The 17,403-nt window shown below is 39.8% G+C and overlaps 1 protein-coding gene across 2 annotated transcripts in view; it reads left to right on the top strand.

The window, feature by feature from the left end:
- Positions 1-927: 927 nt before the first annotated feature.
- Positions 928-17,403, top strand: part of Gfpt1 (glutamine--fructose-6-phosphate transaminase 1) — a 63,940-nt gene continuing 47,464 nt past the window's right edge. For both annotated transcript variants that reach the window (XM_003469036.5, XM_005003364.4), the window contains exons 1-4: positions 928-1,222; positions 12,240-12,347; positions 14,667-14,774; positions 15,587-15,712. In XM_003469036.5, coding sequence (XP_003469084.2) covers positions 952-1,222; positions 12,240-12,347; positions 14,667-14,774; positions 15,587-15,712 — 613 coding nt within the window. In that variant the 5' untranslated portion in view covers positions 928-951. The remainder of the gene's footprint in view (positions 1,223-12,239; positions 12,348-14,666; positions 14,775-15,586; positions 15,713-17,403) is intronic.

The following is a 17,403-nucleotide window of genomic DNA, read 5'->3' as shown; positions in this document are numbered from 1 at the left end:
AAAAGATTTGAGAATGTTGGCCTGGTTGGAGAACCACTTGTTCATCCTTATTGGAGTACACACAGCTAGCTGGAAAGTGGGGTAGGGAGAGCGCCCTAAGACCAGATATCGTCACAGCAGTCTGAACTCAGAGCTTTTATATATCATATAAGTCTATCTGGTGCTAGTTTAGAGCCATTAATGAAGGTCTGACAACCACCTGCATCTATTTAAATCTTCTGGTAGGAAATGCCAGGGTAATAATTTCTCGGAAACACCATTCAAATCTAGTTTCTCTTGGCAGGAATGGTCCATTAATTCATGGAATGAAGCCTTCGCTAGTCGAACGCGCTGACAAGCGATTTCCAGTCCTCTCAGGGGAGCCACCCGAGGTGCGCCGCACTTCCCTACAACATGTGCAGGGTCCCACAGTCGGCCTTGCGGTCCCCTTGTCTTCTTCGCAATGAACAGGGGGTTACGGTGGCAAAGGACGGAGTGCGGAAAGCTTTTAGGGGCCAAACACGTTACCCAGAGCTTAAATCCTGAATGCAATGGCCTGCTCTCCGATAAAAGGGTCCAACTGGTACCTGTCTCCCAGAGCCGCACCCAATTGTTTGCATTTTCGCTCGGCCTTCTGTCCCTTTTTCCCCCTGACATGTTTCTGTCCTCGATCGCCTTCGCAAATTTGCTTCCCTCTCCCTGCTCCCAGTTTCGTGCAGTGCTGGCGCTCTGGGCTGAGCGAGCCTCGTGCTTTGCTCACATTTCCATCCTCGGCTTCCCACCGTTCCTCCCCCACCGCCCGGCCGCTCCCTCGGCTGGCCGCGAGGCTCCAGGAACCTCAGGCGGATGCGGCCACGAGGGTGCCACGTCTCCGCCGCCAGCGCTGCGGTGGCTGCGCAGGCCCGGGGGGCGGGGCGGGGCGGCGCGCGGGAGGGGGCGGGACCTGCGCGTGAGCGGCGCAGACGCGGCCCAATGGGGCGTGCGGCGGCGACGCGGTGCGTGTCGAGGGGCCGGGCCCGGAGTCGGTTGCTGGCTGGGACCGGGAGGCGGGGAGAGCGGTGGTTCCCGGAGCTGTCGTTCCCTCCGCGGTCGCTGCCTCGACCGTCTCATCCCGGTGGGAGTCGTGTCGCTGCCACCGCGGCCCCCGTTCTCGCATACTTCCCCAGAAGCTCGCGTCTGCGCCCCAGATCTCGCCAGCCCTTTGCCCCTCGCTCTGCGGGCCGCGCCTCCAGCATCATGTGCGGTAAGCGGCCGAGGCGAGGGGCGTGTTGCGGGGCGGTGCTGGGGTAAGGGGGCCGCGGAGGCCTGGGGCGCCGGGCCGGACCGGGAGAGGGGCGGGCCGAGGTCCCGCTGGGGCAGGGGGCGCCCCCCGTTGGCGGCTGGGTTCGGCCGGGCAGGGCGGTGGTCCCCGAGGGGGGTGCGGGGGCCGCAGGGGGCGCCTTTGGGCGCGTGAGAAACCCGGGCCGGGGAGATGCCTGCGTTGAAAAAGGAGGGTCAGGGAATGCTGCGAGAACTGAGGGGCGTGTGTGTGTGTGTGTGTGTGTGTGTGCGCGGTGCTTTCAGAAGGGTCTGCTAGGTGAGGGAGGGAACCTGTGGAACGTCGGGTGGCGTTTCTTGAACTTATCTTGTACCCTAAAAATTTTAAATTTTTACCGCTTTCTTCTGGGCAGGGCAAACTAGCTATACCTACGACAGTGCCATTATGTATCATCTTACTTCCTGCCACTTCCGTCTCAACAAAAATCATTGCTAATCGGTAACTGGAAGAATTGTCTTAGACTTGATTCTCTGGTGGAAGAGGCCCAGAAATGTCCCTGGCTATTGAAAAATCACACACATGGATCACACACATGTGCACCCGTTTAAAACACTACCTGTGGAAAATATCATTTATCATCAGTATGTGCATACATTTAAAATGATAGCTATGAAAAATTTAAATGACTGTATTTTCTAAAACAGTTAAAAATAGACCCTTTTATTGTATATTTTGAGAAATGTTTTATTACTACCTAAAGGTGTGAGCTTTTGAGATTGTGAGAATTTTATCTGATGTGACTGATTTTCTAAAATTGAAATTAACTCTGGCAATAAGAATTATACTCTTGTGTTTCTTTTTAAAATTTACAATTGACCTGATCTTGGAAGAAAGAGCTCTTTTATTTTATTTTGCTTACTTATTTTTGAGACAGATTGCCCTGTGTAGTTCAGACTGACACTGATGTCACTGTATGGCCCACAGTGGCCTCAGACTCCCACTGATCCTTCCACCTCTGCCCCCTAGGTGCTGGAATTACAGGTGTGCATCGCCATACCTGGCAGAAAGAACGTTTTTAAAACACAAGTGGGGTTGCAGTAGGCATGAAGGTACTTGGGAAAAGTCTTTGCAGCCTGTTGCTGAAGCAACTGAGAAGGAGGTGGCCTGTACACATTAGTGTGTATTTTTCCTATATTTAACTTTACGTTCATTTTAGCTTCTGAAAATAAGCAGGTTTAAATTTAGAGTAGATTAAAAAAAGCCACAGAAAGACCTATAAATAGCTCACTGAAATTATTAGTCTCTAGTCTGACTCTAGAATTAGTTATACTTTTGCTATGTCTTGTTAGTAGAATGGTTTTGCACAAACACATTATTCCCATAATTTAGAGCTGTGAAGCAGTGAATCTCCACTGCTTAGTCCCCAGAGTGCTTCATTTGATAAGTAAGTGTTACTAAATGATGAGGTGTGTGCAGAGTCAGGTACTGAACCTCATTCTGGTTGCAGATCACTTCGTCATTTTGTTCCAGGAAACGAGAGTCAAAGTATTGCATATAAAAATAAATCAGGTGTAGTAAACCTTTAGGAAAGACTCAGGTAAAGGTGAGGCTTTTACGGTGGAGATTAAATGTTGGGATTTTTTTCACATAACCAGTACAGTATATCTATTAAACAGTTGTACTCCTGAGAAAACTGTTACAAAAAAAATGTTAGTACAGTATTTGAGGCATTTCTAAGGTCCTGCTTTTAGCCCTGATCAGTTTCTTGTGTGATTCCAGGAATAGTGTTCCTAATTTATTTCCCCTGTTATGTAAATTCTGAAAGCTGACTGTTGAGAAAATGAGATCCTACCCTACCCTTTCCTTCTCTTTTTCTTTTTCTTTCTTCCTCTTCCCGCCCCCTCTTTTTCTCTCTCCTTCTCCCCTTTTCCTTGAAATGAGTTGGCTCCCTAGCCTAGGTCTGAATTTAAACACTCCCCCACTGAAAATGATAATAGTTGGGAGCATTTAGAGGTTTACCTTATGATTACTTGTTGCTTAGTCAAGTTTTTATAAAAGATAATTTCTTTTTTTGTCTTTATCGGTACCAGGGATGGAACTCACGACTGCCTGCTTGCAAGGCAGGCGCTTATGCCCTGAGCTAATCCCCAGCCCCAAGATTATTTCAATATTGTAACAGTATGTTGAAGCAGAAACCAACTATATAGCTTCCCTGACAGGCCTTAAATGGATATACTGATAAAACTGTTACAACGTTTACTAAAGTGTGGAGTTCTTTTTTCCTCCTTTCTTTAATTCTTTAAATGTGTTAAGTATTGTGAGCCTCCTAGAGAAGAATAGGGTGTCTGTTTTGCAAATTCTTATCTGGGGATTGAAACCAGGGCCTCTCTCTAGGACAGCTGCAACATCTGCAGCCCTATTTCAGGTTGGATCTTAAGTTTACCACTGTGGTTTTGAGTTTTAGATTCTCGTGTCTGAGCTCCTCAGATACTGTTGATGAGATTACAAGTGTATGCTATACCCAGCTTTCCAAGGTATTATACTTTGTCCTTTTTTTTTTTTTTTTTTTTTTGTTATTGGGAACTGAACTCATGACTTTGTGCTTGCCAGGCAGGTGCTATGTTGCTGAACTATATTCCTGGACTTGGTTTTGTTGAGAGGGTGTCAGGTCCCTTAAGCTATCCCTGGTTTTTCATAGACTACTGTTGTTTTTATAAACATGGAGTTACACCTTTCTGAGTTGATATGGTGTATAAATGAAATTTTGTAAATGAGGTTCGATTCAGAAATAGTAAGGAAACTTAAAAATATTCTGAAACAAATACTGATTTTTCTTATTAACTAATTAATTAATTTAGTTTTATAGCCTGGGAAGTAACTGAGGGATGCTGAGACTGGCTGCTGGGATGAGTCACAAAACCAGCACTATTAACGTATCCTTAGAAATCATACTGGATATAAAGAAGTGAGAGAAAATTAATTAGCATTTCTTCTAGTGTGTTCTCTGAAAAGGGAGAATAGATCCTGTAATGAGCAGTAGAAGGTGGGAAGTAAGTAAGTCCTGGTAATGAGCGGTAGAGGATGGGAAAGGAATTTGCAACATACTGGCTTACGAAGTTCTGCTCTTGGAGATTAACAAATAGCAAGATTAAAGTTCTAGAGAATTCTAAATATAAACCTTATTAACTTTGTTTAACCCAATATTTAAGCTTTTAATCATGAAACCTTTCTTCACCACATTTCTTTTTAACATCCTGCAAACTAGTGTTCTGTTTCTGGGGTTTGGAAACTTTTGACTGTACATTTCAGGTACTGAGGAAGTGTTAGAAGATACTTGCAGGTATATGAGCGATGGCTTTATACTTTGGCACTTGGTCCTTTGGAGAGATCACTAAAGCAAGAAGTTGCCTTCAGGGAATTGCTGTCTGGTCAGAGGGAAAACCTGAATACTCACAGTAGCTGTCGGTGGTAATGTACTGTACTTGTACAGTCCTTGTTCATTGTCATGTTATTGGCCACAGTTAGAATGAGTAGAAATTCAGAGACTGAGAGCTCTGGGCTTTGGTTGTCAGGAATGTTCCTGACATGGGGCAGGACTCCTACCTTGAAAAACAGTACTGGGGTGGGGCAGAGAATTAACCTGCAATGAGAGGTTAATCATCAGTAGTGATTGTTACCCATCAGGAATGGAGGCAGAAATAAACTGAGAATTACCACTAGGAAGGTTGAAGGAAGAAATAGGAATTCCAGGAAGGAAGACCAAAGTACAGGAGCTAGAGGGAAAAGAAGTATTTACGATATTGCTTTGGATAGTCTAGAGAAGGAGGAAAAGGTTACAGTGTTTTAAAAATTTTTTTTTTAGTGCTGCAATTGAATCCAGGATGTGCATGTTAGGCAGTTGCTTTGTGACAAAGCTATACTATCCTCTCAGCTCTAGGTCATTCATGTTTAACACCACAGACAAAAGTTTATTGGATATCCTTATAAAGAGATCATTGACAAGTTATGTGTATGACAGCAGAAGTGCCTGAGTTTGGGGAGGGTTGGTGACAGTAACAGGAGGAGTATTCTGGGCATGAGGTCCTCTGGGAGCAGTGAAATGTTGGGCGCAGGGGCAGAGAATGTCAGAGTAGAGCAGTTGCCAGAGTGTGGTGGTCCTGAGTTTGGTATGCTGCACTAAAAAGAGAGAGACAGAGAGAGAGAGACAGAGACAGAAAGAATTCTAAAGGTGTGGTTTTTGACCTATAAACTAAGAAGTTATTACAAGATGTTTATTGCTTGACTCATAGGCTGGGCATTGTTTTTAAATTAATAAAATTGTTTTGGGTCACTGAATAATAAAAATTCGACCTATAATAAAAAGTTTTATATTTACAAAGTGGATAATCATTTATCAGAAGTTACAGGTAGGATTGTAGCGTATGGAATCTTTCTTGGGTTGAGGAAGGGTGAGAGGCGCATAGATGTTACTGAATCTGAAATGAAGATGGGGCTTTAATTTCATTGTATGAGTAGAGAAAGAATTGAGAAAGAAGCTGGGGAGAGGGGATTTGTGAGTGGCATGTATTCACGACTCTAATGTATGAGGGAAGTTTGGAAGTTATTAAGTGATGACTTAACAAGATTGCCAGCAGCTGGGAGGGCCTCCACAAATGTGGAGTAAAATGGGTGGAATAAGTTCTTCATGTGTCTCTTAGCTCCCTGCAGAAGTGGGACTCGGGAATTCAGAGCACAGTTGGGCCCGGTGGGGCAGAGTTGACACGCTGATAAAAAATCATTGTCTGTTGGGAATGCTCAGAGGGAAACGGGAGTGAGAGTTGGACGATCTGAAGGCTTGTGAGGAGTATGTGCTTACACAGTGATGTAGGCAGACTGAGATCAGGGATGTCATGACCTAAATGGTGCTTTGAGTTACAGAACGTTAAACGTGCAAGAGAGGTGCTCATAGAGCCCAGTGGTAACCAGTAGTTAGAACAGAGGGACAGAGACTTGAGCTAGCATCGTATTTATTTTATAGTTTAGTAGTGCGGATTGAATCTAAGGCCTCATGTTAAGTATGTATGTTAAGTATTCTAAGACTGAGCTGTACTTTAACCTGACTAGGATTTATAAATATGAAAGATGTGAAGCAATTAGAGGACACAAATAACTGAAATAACTGAAGCTATTCATCGTGGCACCATTATAATTGTTCTTTGTGGTTTTTTTTTTTTTTTTTTTGTCTTTTTCCTTTTTATCGGTACCGGGGATCAAACTCACGACTGCCTGCTTGGAAGGCAGGCGCTTATGCCGCTGAGCTAAATCCCCAGCCCCTTTCTTTGTGTTTTTAAAATTGTAGAAAATATGGCCTAAATACATCATTTTTAAAAGAATCTTATACATAGAATGTGAGTACATAATTATACTACTTTTTATAATAAGCATCAGAGTGATGTGTTGCCTAAGTTTAGTTGCAGGATTATAATTGTGAAGAGATAAATCTCAATAAAAAGTAGTTACTCAAAATGTGATAAATCTATTACATATTAGTGTGCAGTAGTTTTGTAGAATGAGTGGATGAATGAGTACTGACTTGTTAATCTCAAAGAAAATGGAGAGAACAGTATACACTGTCATCACATTTATGTGTTAAAGAAGTCTTTTAGGATGGGCATGTAGCCAGTGGCAGAGCATGTGTTTAGTATGTATGTGGCCCTTAGTTAAATTCCAGCACTAAAAAAACTCTCTAAAACTATTTACATGAAGGTTCATTAATGTAAACATGCTGCATATCTCTTAATCCTAGTTCCTTGGAAAGCCAAGACAGAAAGATTGCAAGTTTGAGGCCAGCTTGGACAATTTAGTGAGACCCTGTCTCAAAATAAAAAGAGCTAGGGATGTGGTTCAGTGGTAGAGTGCTTATCTAGCATGCAGGAGGTCCTAGGTTCATTACCTGTAGAGCATGCATACCCGCACCTGCTTGTGCATACACACAGGGTTAATAAATGTGGAAAAACGAGTGAATGTGTATGAGATCAGTGGTGGGTATCATTGAGGAAGAGATTGTTGGCTTGCTGTATGGATAGCATAGAGAGGTTTTCACAATGTATTCTGCAGGACCTGTGCTATTTTGAATCTTTAGTGAGGATAATAAATGAAATGCATTATAACAAAAATAAAACATTTGAAGTGTCATTGTAGATGGATTTAAACACTTACTACTAAGAGGTTACAGTGTTTAGGATCCCAAAATGTTGAAGTTGTCTAATGAAAACATAAGTCAAAGTACGATTTCTTATTCATAAGGATGTAAGTTCAGCCAGGCATAGTTAATACTTAGACCAATCAGTTAGGCTGTATTCATTTAAAAAAAAATTGTAGTAAGGCATTTTGTAACTAGATTGCTTTTAATGAGGTATGTTCAGTTCTGTGACCTGTGTTGTGTCTGAAAGTTTTTCTAAAGCAGGGTGCTCATAAGTGCTTTTATGTCATTGAATTTAAGTTGCTGTTTTCTGAGCATGATATTTCTGGGTATAAGTATCTGGTTTTTTTTTTTTTTTTTTTTTTTTTGTCTTTTTCCTTTTTATCGGTACCGGGGATCGAACTCACGACTGCCTGCTTGCAAGGCAGGCGCTTATGCCGCTGAGCTAAATCCCCAGCCTAGTATCTGGTTTTTTAAGAAGATACTTTATACCAAGTATGTGTCATTAACAAGCAAAGTAGTACATGCTTATTTGGGAGTAGAAAATATATACTCACACCACTGCTTTGTGCAGTATTGGAGCAGTTATCAAAGAGTGACTTTTTAGGCTTTTTCTGTTAAAGCAAAACTATGTGTTGGGAAGAGACAGGCTGAAGATCTGATAATAAGACAGTGATTTATGCCTTAACAGGTATCATTTTATGTATGAATACACCCTTGTAAACATGCCCTGAATGCCTGATTAGGTGGTTATTTGCTGCACTTATGTCTTTGCAGCTCCCCCCAAATTATAAATAAGTCACTAATCCCAGTAGGTGGATTGTAGGTGGATTGTATCGAACCAATAGAACTGTTAAGAGATAGGTTTGTAAAACTGACAGATTCAACTTTATTATTCTAGTTTTTTTGGTGGATGTGATTTAGGATAACCTTTTTCTCCCAGCTCTATTACTTTGATCTTAGAAAATTTCTCTTTGTATGTGTTGTCCTTTATCCTTTCTTCCTTTTAGTTCTTGTCCAGTTATGTAAAAAGAAATATTACTCCTACTTTTGCTTCCTCTAGTCCTCTTCTTGTTTCCTTTGTTCTAGCGGCAAACCAAAACATGACAGTAATGAGTACTGCCAGTTGTAGTGTTCCCTTTACCACGGAAAAGGTTTTCAGTTGGAACTTGCTAGATGTATGATATTTCATTGAATCTAAGATGTTGACTGGAAAATGCACAATTATTATATGGGCCACAAAGGAGGAAAATATGTGTATGTCTTAAAATCAGTTTGTCAATCTTTAAAGCCCTAGAAAATATTCTCAAGATGATTTCAGATGGTATAAGTTCAGTAATCTGATTATCTTTGCCTAAAACCAGTGATGAATTTTAGCATCACTAATAGGGGACCACCAGACAAAATACATGCCCTCCTCTGAACCAGTTTTGTCCCAGTTTTTAACCTAAGTCAAACCTTAGATCCTATCTTGATTACTTTCCTTTTATTGCTGAGACAAAATACCTGACAAATCAAGGAAGGAAAGGTGTATTTAGCTCACAGTCTATGGAGGTTTCAGTCCATAATCAGCTGGCTCCAAGGCAGGGTTGTTTGGCACAGGGGCAGCATTTCAGAGTGGCAAAAGACAGCAAAAGCAACAAGAGCAGGAAGGGGGAAGAGCAAGCCTACTTCCTCCTTTATGTTGTAGGCAGGCCAACCCTCCCTTAGCAGGGGTGTAGCACTCACAAAATCGCTGGGCCATCCTTTTGCACAGGATGAAGGTGTATACAAAGTAAAGACTCTGGCTTCCTGCTAGGTTGTTTGCTTAACTTCTAAACTTCTCAAATTGATGCAGTGTATCAACCATAACACACCCATTTTCCAGTTTACAGGAAATACTAGGGATAGAGAAACTGTTTAGGGCACACTATATGGAAATGTAGCTGAGACACAAGCCTGAAGGTCAGACATTTATCAAGAAAACTGGCCTAGACTTATCTTGGGGAAAATGGGACAGTAAGGGGGAATCACTGTAGACTGAAAGATGCTGAAGAGTCTTAACAGCTGCGGGGGCTCAGTGCACGAGTACCTGCCTGGCAGGTGCAAGGTCCTGAGTTCAATTCCTGGTACCAAAAAAAATCTTAACAATTGAATGTGAGTTGTGATCCTTTGTTAGATCTGGAATAAATGTACCAGCTTTTAAAGATGATCTTTAAATAATATAGAAAACTTGAATATGAACACTAGAAGATGATAGAGCATTATTATCTTCTTAGATGTAATAATTTGGAGGAAAATGGAAAATGTTCCAATATTTTTGTACATCTTTAACAGTGTACTCTGTTATGGTAGTTACAGTACACACAGACAAAAATCATGTAAATGTTATAGTAAAAAATGAGGCCCTTGAAGGAAATAGTTTGTAGAGGTGTTTAAAAAAGTGTCAGATCCATCAGAAGTGGCTCTAAGGCAGTCATGAGTTTCAAGCCAAAGGGGACTGTAGATGGCCTCAAGTGTTAGAGGTGGAAATGTTTGACCCTTGTGTTGTTACACCCTTACAGAATAGGTGTTGTTAATCAGTTGTGCTTTACTTTTTATTCAGGAAATAGAACTAAATCCCTTTTAACTTGTGTTCTGTACCCACAACCAGTTAACAACTTGTTAGTACTTGCTGTGAAATACATTTTGCCATCTCAAAGTTGGTCTTTTTGCAGAAGGTCAGGTGGCAGAGTAGAAAGCTTTGGGAACACAGATGAGTTAAAGGAATGCATTAGGATTTCTTTAACACAAGAGTACTTTTTTATAAGCTGTAAATGTTTAGTGTGAATGTTATTAATTTATCAATAAATATAATTTCATAAGTTTCAGGAGAGTGACTATCAATTAGAAGATCTCTTGTCTTTAAAAATGTATTTGGGATCTCAAGATTGACACAATGGAGCCACTGTAAGCCAAAGAGATTGAAGTTAAAACCAGTATCAAAGTGAAATGCTTTTGTTGAGTTAGATGTGCTAGAAACAGTGGATTGAATTTTGTAACTTATCTTTGAAAGTGAAATGCTTTTTTTTTTTTTTCTTGTACCAGTAATCGAACTCAGGACCTTATGTTTGCTAGGCAGTACTGTGCCGCTGAGCTATATCCTTGACCTTTGTAACTTACCTTAAAAAATTATTTTTATCTGTGCAAGGTAGCATTTGCCTATAGTCCCAGCTACTTGGGAGGCTGAGGTGAGAGGGTTACTTGAGCCCAGATTTTTGAGGTCAGCCAGGGCAAATGAGAACCTATCTCTTAAACAAAAACCCAGTTTGTTTTGTTTAGCATTTAAATTGTTTTTAAGACGTTGCTATCAGATTACCATATTTAATCTTTAAGTCTCCAAGTGTGTTACTTTAATCATCAGTTTTAACGTTTCTTTAAAAAGAGAGAGATGGTTTAGAGGAATTTTCTGAATATACAGAATTAAGGGCATTTGACTGCTTTAGAAATCATCTTCCAAGCTTTCCAGAGGGCTTCCTTCTGCTGCAAAAAGAAATCTGACAACCTTTTGTTTTATTAATTAATGGTTTCCCAGTGAACTAGACTGTATCCTTTAGCAGCCTGGGTGATGCTGGTCACAGTGGTGGGAATAGACTAGTTGAAAATCAGCATTTGTTTCTTTCGCACATTTTACCAGAATCACCTTGCAGTGATCCTCCTGCCTCAGCCGCCTGAGAGCTGGGATTACAGGCATGCACCACATAGCCTGGCCTGTTACACGCATTTTATGAAAGAACAACAGAAGCTGAAAGATCTCTACATCTGTTGCTTCTGGATTGAATGGGGGGGGGGGGGATTGGGGACTTCTCTTCTGCCCTCTAGTGGTTGCATCAGAAAGAGCCTTTGGAAGGTAAGCCCGGCTCACTGAGTAACTGGGATTTTGCTGTGCAGGTGGCACATGCCTGTAATTTCAGCACTTGGGGAGACTAAAGCGAGAGGATTACATATTTGTCCAGACTGGACTGCATGGCGAGTTCAAGGCCAGCCTGAGATCATAATAAGACACCATCTCAAGAAACGAACAACAAGAAGAACAGCAAAATGTCAGAGCCAGGCTAATTTGTTTAATTTTTAAAAATATCACTTGGAAAATGATAGGGAAAAATAAGTGGTCAGACTTTCAGACTTCTTTAAAGAAACTAAACACTTACTTTGACATTTATTTCAGCTTTTTATACTAATAAATTCCTCCAAAGGTTTTCTTTTTCTTTTCTTTTTTCCTCTTTTTATCGGTACCGGGATCGAACTCACGACCGCCTGCTTACAAGGCAGGTGCTTATGCCGCTGCTCCCCAGCCCCCCTCCAAAGGTTTTCTGCCTTAAACAATTTGGAATGAGGATTTCTTTCTTTTTGAAAAGTGGAATTTAGCTTCATATTTTTGTACATCTGAGACTTGGTCGTTCTGTTGCTGAGATAGATTGCCTAATAACAGCCTGAAGGGAGAAGGGTTTATTTTGGCTTATGGTTTTAGTCCGTAGTTGGCTGGTCCAAAACAGAAATGGAATGGTGGAAGGGGAGGTTGGAGGAAAGCTTTTCAATTTATGGTAGCCAGGAACTGAGAGAAGAGAGGAGCTGGAGGCATAATGCTTTTGAGGTCACTCCCAGAGTAACCCACCCAGGGCCCAGTCTCCTAGAAGCGCATTCAGCTCCTGAATTCATCAATTAGCTGATGAATATAGCACCCCTGTGATCCATTCACCTTCAAACACGTGAGACTTTTGGGATACATTGTAGATCTAAGCCATATCATGGATATAATATGTCGATATTGATTTACTTATCAGAATATTTGTTTATTCGCAGGTATATTTGCTTATTTAAATTACCACGTTCCTCGCACAAGACGAGAAATCTTGGAGACTCTAATCAAAGGCCTTCAGAGACTGGAGTACAGAGGATATGATTCTGCTGGTATTTTCTTTAAAAAAAATTACGGATTTTGCTTGATTATTTATAAACTGTTACTATTTTTAGGAGACTAAATTTTACTGATGCCTGTCTTGTTAAGCCAAATCTCAAGAATTTTCATTTTTTGTCACTTTTAAAGTGTTAATTCATGTAATTTCAACACTATTTAACATTGTGAGGGGTGTTGCTTCTTTGTTAATCTACTTTAAGAGTTACTATAAAAATGTAAGTCATATGGGGCATTTTCTTGGGAACAAAGTTCTTGAAAGTCTTACCTATAAATTCTGTTTTCTTTATTGTAACTTTAATTTTTTTCTTCATAGATTCATACTTTTATGTAAATTTACCTGAGATTCTTCTATTTTATATAAGTGAAAAATCAAATAAAAATAATTTTCTAACAGCTTTATGTTTGACTTTAGCTTCTGCTCTGTTGAGGGTTATCCACAAAACTACCCTCAGATTTCATAATTCCTTAGGATAACTTACGAGATTCAATATGTAGTTCTCAGGATTATGGTTTATTATTACAAAAGAATAAAAACAACCAGGCCTGGTGGTGTATGTCTGTAATTCCAGCATCTGGAAGGCTGAGGCAGGCAGATCACTGTGAGTTCAAGGCCAGCCTGAACTACATAGTGAGACCCTGTCTCAAAAGAAAAAAAATACAAAGCAAAAAGCAAAATCAGTAATGTGGTAATGGGAAAAGGTGCAGGAGAATGAGGTAATGTCTAAACAGTCATGCACTTCGAAGAGTTCTCTTCTGATAGACTAACGAAACACGGTTTCCATGGGAATGAGTTGTGATAACACAGGAAATGTTGCACACTAGGGTAGCTCATTAGGGTCCCAGTGTTGTTTTTACGGGGAGCTGGTCACATACGTATCATCTGCCTAGTGCCTACCAAAATTCCCGACTCAGAAGGAAAGTAGATGTTCATATAAGCTATCTTGTTTGCATGCAGTTTAGGCACTTTAACTCTCTTAGAGTGGCAGAAATCCTCCTGAAGAACAGGTTGCTGGATGCCAGCTCAGGGGCAACCCTGAAAGCAGATCTTTCTCAAGACAGCAGTGTCAGATGTCTTTTTCTCTATACTTACGTTCATCTTTCTTGACTCCTCAGTATTAAAGTCTGTTTCTCATCTCCTTTATTCTTAAATTCTTTTTTCTTAGCTCCTCTCACAGTGTATCTTCTCATACAGATGCTGATTATTTTCTGTCAGCTTTCGAAGCTCTTTTTCTTTCATTTATTATTTAAATATGAATGTTCTTTAAGTGTTTTTGCTTGCCTACTTTTCTTTGTAATTTAACAAATGAGCTTTAACTACAGCAACCTCCAATATATTGATGACTAACTAGAGTCCACATATGTGTTGCGGACTAATGTGTATATATTTCCCGAGTGCAGACCTGTGCTTCCAGCTGCTTTCTATGAGGTTTTTGCTGGGTGGACTACAGTATTACAGATTTTGCACGCTCAGAACTGAACTCGTACCCTGAAGTCCTCACTTGACTTCCCATTTCTGTTCATTTTTTCTGTCCTCTTATCAACGATCATTCAGCACGTCTTCTGAGTCTGGGAGAAATCCTAGCCTTCTGCTTTCGCACTTCACGGCCAGTCAGTTCTGCCTCTGAGTGTCGCTTATCTCTGTAGCCGCTGTTTAATTTTTGCTTTGCTGCAAAGGTAATTTTTGACAACCACTTTCTTTTTTGTCTTTCCCCCTCTCTAGTCCGTCCTCCATACTGTTTCTAGAGAGTGTTTGTTAATGTAGCTACTGCAATATTGCGCTGCTAAAAATGACTCACTGGTCTCCTAATACAGTGTAATTTTTCAAATTCCTTAGAAACTTTAGTAGAATCTTAGATGCTTTTCTGACTATCCCTCCTTTTTTCCTCCTAAGGTATGTTTTGCTCTTCCAAGTCGCTCATTGTAGTCCAATTGCAATCTGTAGTACTTTAGTATAACTTATACTATCTATGGTAATTATCTTTTTCCTCATCTGTACTCTCAACAGACCCTCAGTAATTTGCAGACAAGAGCTGAGTTGTCTCAGCTCTTTTGTGATGATGGGTTTGAACGCAGGGCCTCATGCATGTATATTATGCAGGTACTCTACCACTGAGCCAGCTACATACCCAGGCTTGTTTTCCTTTGTGTCTTAAGCATATATCATAGTTCTTGACACATAATATATTTTAATAAATGTTATATTGATAAATAAATCAGATGAAAATGTAATTTAATTAAAAATATGCCTTTTATTCATAATTTAACAATAGCCAGTAGCTAACATTTTGCTTTTGTGTCTTGTGATGATTTAGGTGTGGGGATTGATGGAGGCAATGATAAAGATTGGGAAGCCAATGCCTGCAAGATCCAGCTCATTAAGAAGAAGGGGAAAGTGAAGGCGCTGAATGAAGAAGTTTACAGTAATGCGCGCTTTGATTTGTGTCTTCATTCCTCTCCTGTCCCCACCGAGTACTCCACAGTTTGGGAACCATTTCAAGGATAATGATTCTAAAATTGCAAGAAGTGAAGAAAATAGTTTTGCTACTGTTTGAACTGGGTTTCCGTTGTGACTGAGCTTTAAAAATGACCATGGTAACTCGAGAGGGAAATTAATGAGGTCTATTGGATTCAGGGCATGCTCAGTATCTTAAAATGAAGTTATATCAGAAACACAGTTCCTGAAGAATGGTCTTTCATAGGACAGAGATTTTGTTGGTAGTGCCCTTGTTTGTGTGTCTTCAGTTGGTAGTTTTTACCTTGCATTTACTTTGCTTAGTAATGACTCAAATGCAAAATTCTGACAATTTGTATGAACCAAAGAAAAAATTGCTTTCTTTGAGTAAGAAGATGAGAGTTTTCTATTTAACAAGAAAAGAAAAAAATAAAATTATGTACTGAGGTTGCTAAAATGTGATAGGTCTGAATCTTTCCATAAAATTGTGAAGAAGAAATTCATGCCAGTTCTGGTGTTGCATCTCGTATAGAAGTTATGATGATAGTGTGAGATCAGTGCTTATTTGTGATAGAAAAGGCATCAAGTTTCTGTTTTGTGCAAATATAGGAAAACATACAGTGTTAATAGAGTTTGGTATAGTCTGCCGTTTTAGGCATCCATGACAATTTTAAAATGTGTCCCTTGTGGATAAAAGGGAACTACTGAAATTAAAATTTAATGTAGCTTGTAGCATGTCTACAGCATTAACACTGGGAGTTTTCGTTTTATCTTCTCCAGAACAACAGGATATGGATTTGGATGTAGAATTTGATGTACATCTTGGAATAGCTCATACTCGTTGGGCAACACATGGAGAACCCAGTCCTGTCAATAGCCACCCACAACGCTCTGATAAAAATAACGGTATGAGAGGATTTTGTGCATTTTGTAGTTACTGTAGTTGTAGGTATTGTAGGTAATGAAGGTGTTTATGTTTTTTTATTGTTTTAATTTTTTTCTAATCTGGAACATTTCAACCATATTCAGAAAGAGAATATACTGAACTTGAATTACCTACCTTTAGGATTTATGCAGTACATGACCAATTAAGTTTATCTGTATTATTTTGGAGGCCAATATAGAATTACGACTTTTCAGAATCTATAGATTCTCTCCCTTTTTCTTCTATAGGTTTCTCTTCCTTTTCCTTGGAGTTTACTATGCTGGCCTATAGAGTTATCTGTAGTTTCTGTGATGATAAGGCATGGATAAGTCATTTAACATATTTCTTTATCTCTTATATTTCTTTTTCTTTTTCTTTTTTTGGGGGGGGGATAGAATCTTGCTCTGTAGTTCAGATTGGTCTCAAACTTGCAGTGATCCTGCTGCCTCAGCCTCTCAAGTGCTGGGATTACAGGCATGTACCACTCCCTGGCTGTCTATGTTTCTTATAAATAATTTTGGAGTTCAGTAGGCATGGTGATGAATGCATATGGGCCTAGACTCTGGGATGCTGAGGCAGAAAGATCACATTTAACCTAGCTTGGTCAACTCAGCAAGACCCAGTCTCATATATAAAGAAATGTATAGGTAGCTCAGTTAGATGTCCCTGGGTTCAATCCCCAGTACCAAAACAAACAAAAACAAAAAGGATTTTTTTGCCTCTAAGGTACATACATAATATTGCTTTTCTCTGTTCCCCTCTCTTTTTTTTGCAGTATTGGAGGTTGAACTCAGAGCTTCAAGCATGCTAGGCAAGCAGTTTTATCGCCTTGTTACATTACCAGCCTGATAATTTTCCTCTTGTGTTAGAACTCATTGATAATTATTACCTAGACGAATTATTTCTTTAAGGCTTGTCAAATGGTGATAGCCCATTATTTATTTTTTTGATGCCTAATATTTTCATTCCTTCTTCACTTACAATTTCAAATACTTGCACAAAAGGAAAAGTTTTCATATCAATTACTTTATAATCCTGAGATACATATTGTATAGAATAGGCAGGGTAATTTTTTTTTTCCCCTTTGCTACCATTATTCAAACATTAAGTGGCCCTGATGTTACCCTGAGAGGAGCAATGAAATTTTTTTTTTTTTAATGAACTCAAGATATTCATTTGATTTGTTTTAAAACACTGAACATATGTGTACATGTGTATTTATTTTGGTTTTGTAGTATAAATCAGAGGCTGCTATTTAGGTTTTTTGTACCTCAGTAATATTATTGAACTGAATTTAATTGCTGGCAGTCACTTAGGCTTTTAACACTGGCAAGGCCTTTATCAAAAGATAGCTGAAAACTTAGTATCTAGATTGTTTCAAGAATTGTCAGCTATTTATGATTCTCTGTGTTCTAACATTAAATTTTTCCCCTTAAATTTATGTTTATAATTGATACCATCTTCTCTCTCAAAAGTGTAATGAAAATATTTATTTAGTTTGTAATGCATTTCAATTCAGACTCAGTATTAAGTTAAAATGATAGATTTTGAGATATAGTCATAAGGTTTTAATAATATAGTATAAAATTTAATTCAGGCCAGAAGTGGTAGTGTGCCTGTACTTGCAGCTGTGTGAGAGTTTGAGGCAAGAGGGTCTCCTGAGTTCAGAACT

This window comes from Cavia porcellus, unplaced genomic scaffold (genome assembly GCF_034190915.1).
Source record: "Cavia porcellus strain 051 isolate PalLab524CR breed Dunkin Hartley unplaced genomic scaffold, mCavPor4.1 scaffold_18, whole genome shotgun sequence".
Classification (NCBI taxonomy): Eukaryota; Metazoa; Chordata; class Mammalia; order Rodentia; family Caviidae; genus Cavia; species Cavia porcellus.
The sequence above is the reverse complement of the archived record's forward strand: the minus strand, read 5'-3'. Positions and strand labels throughout refer to the sequence as shown.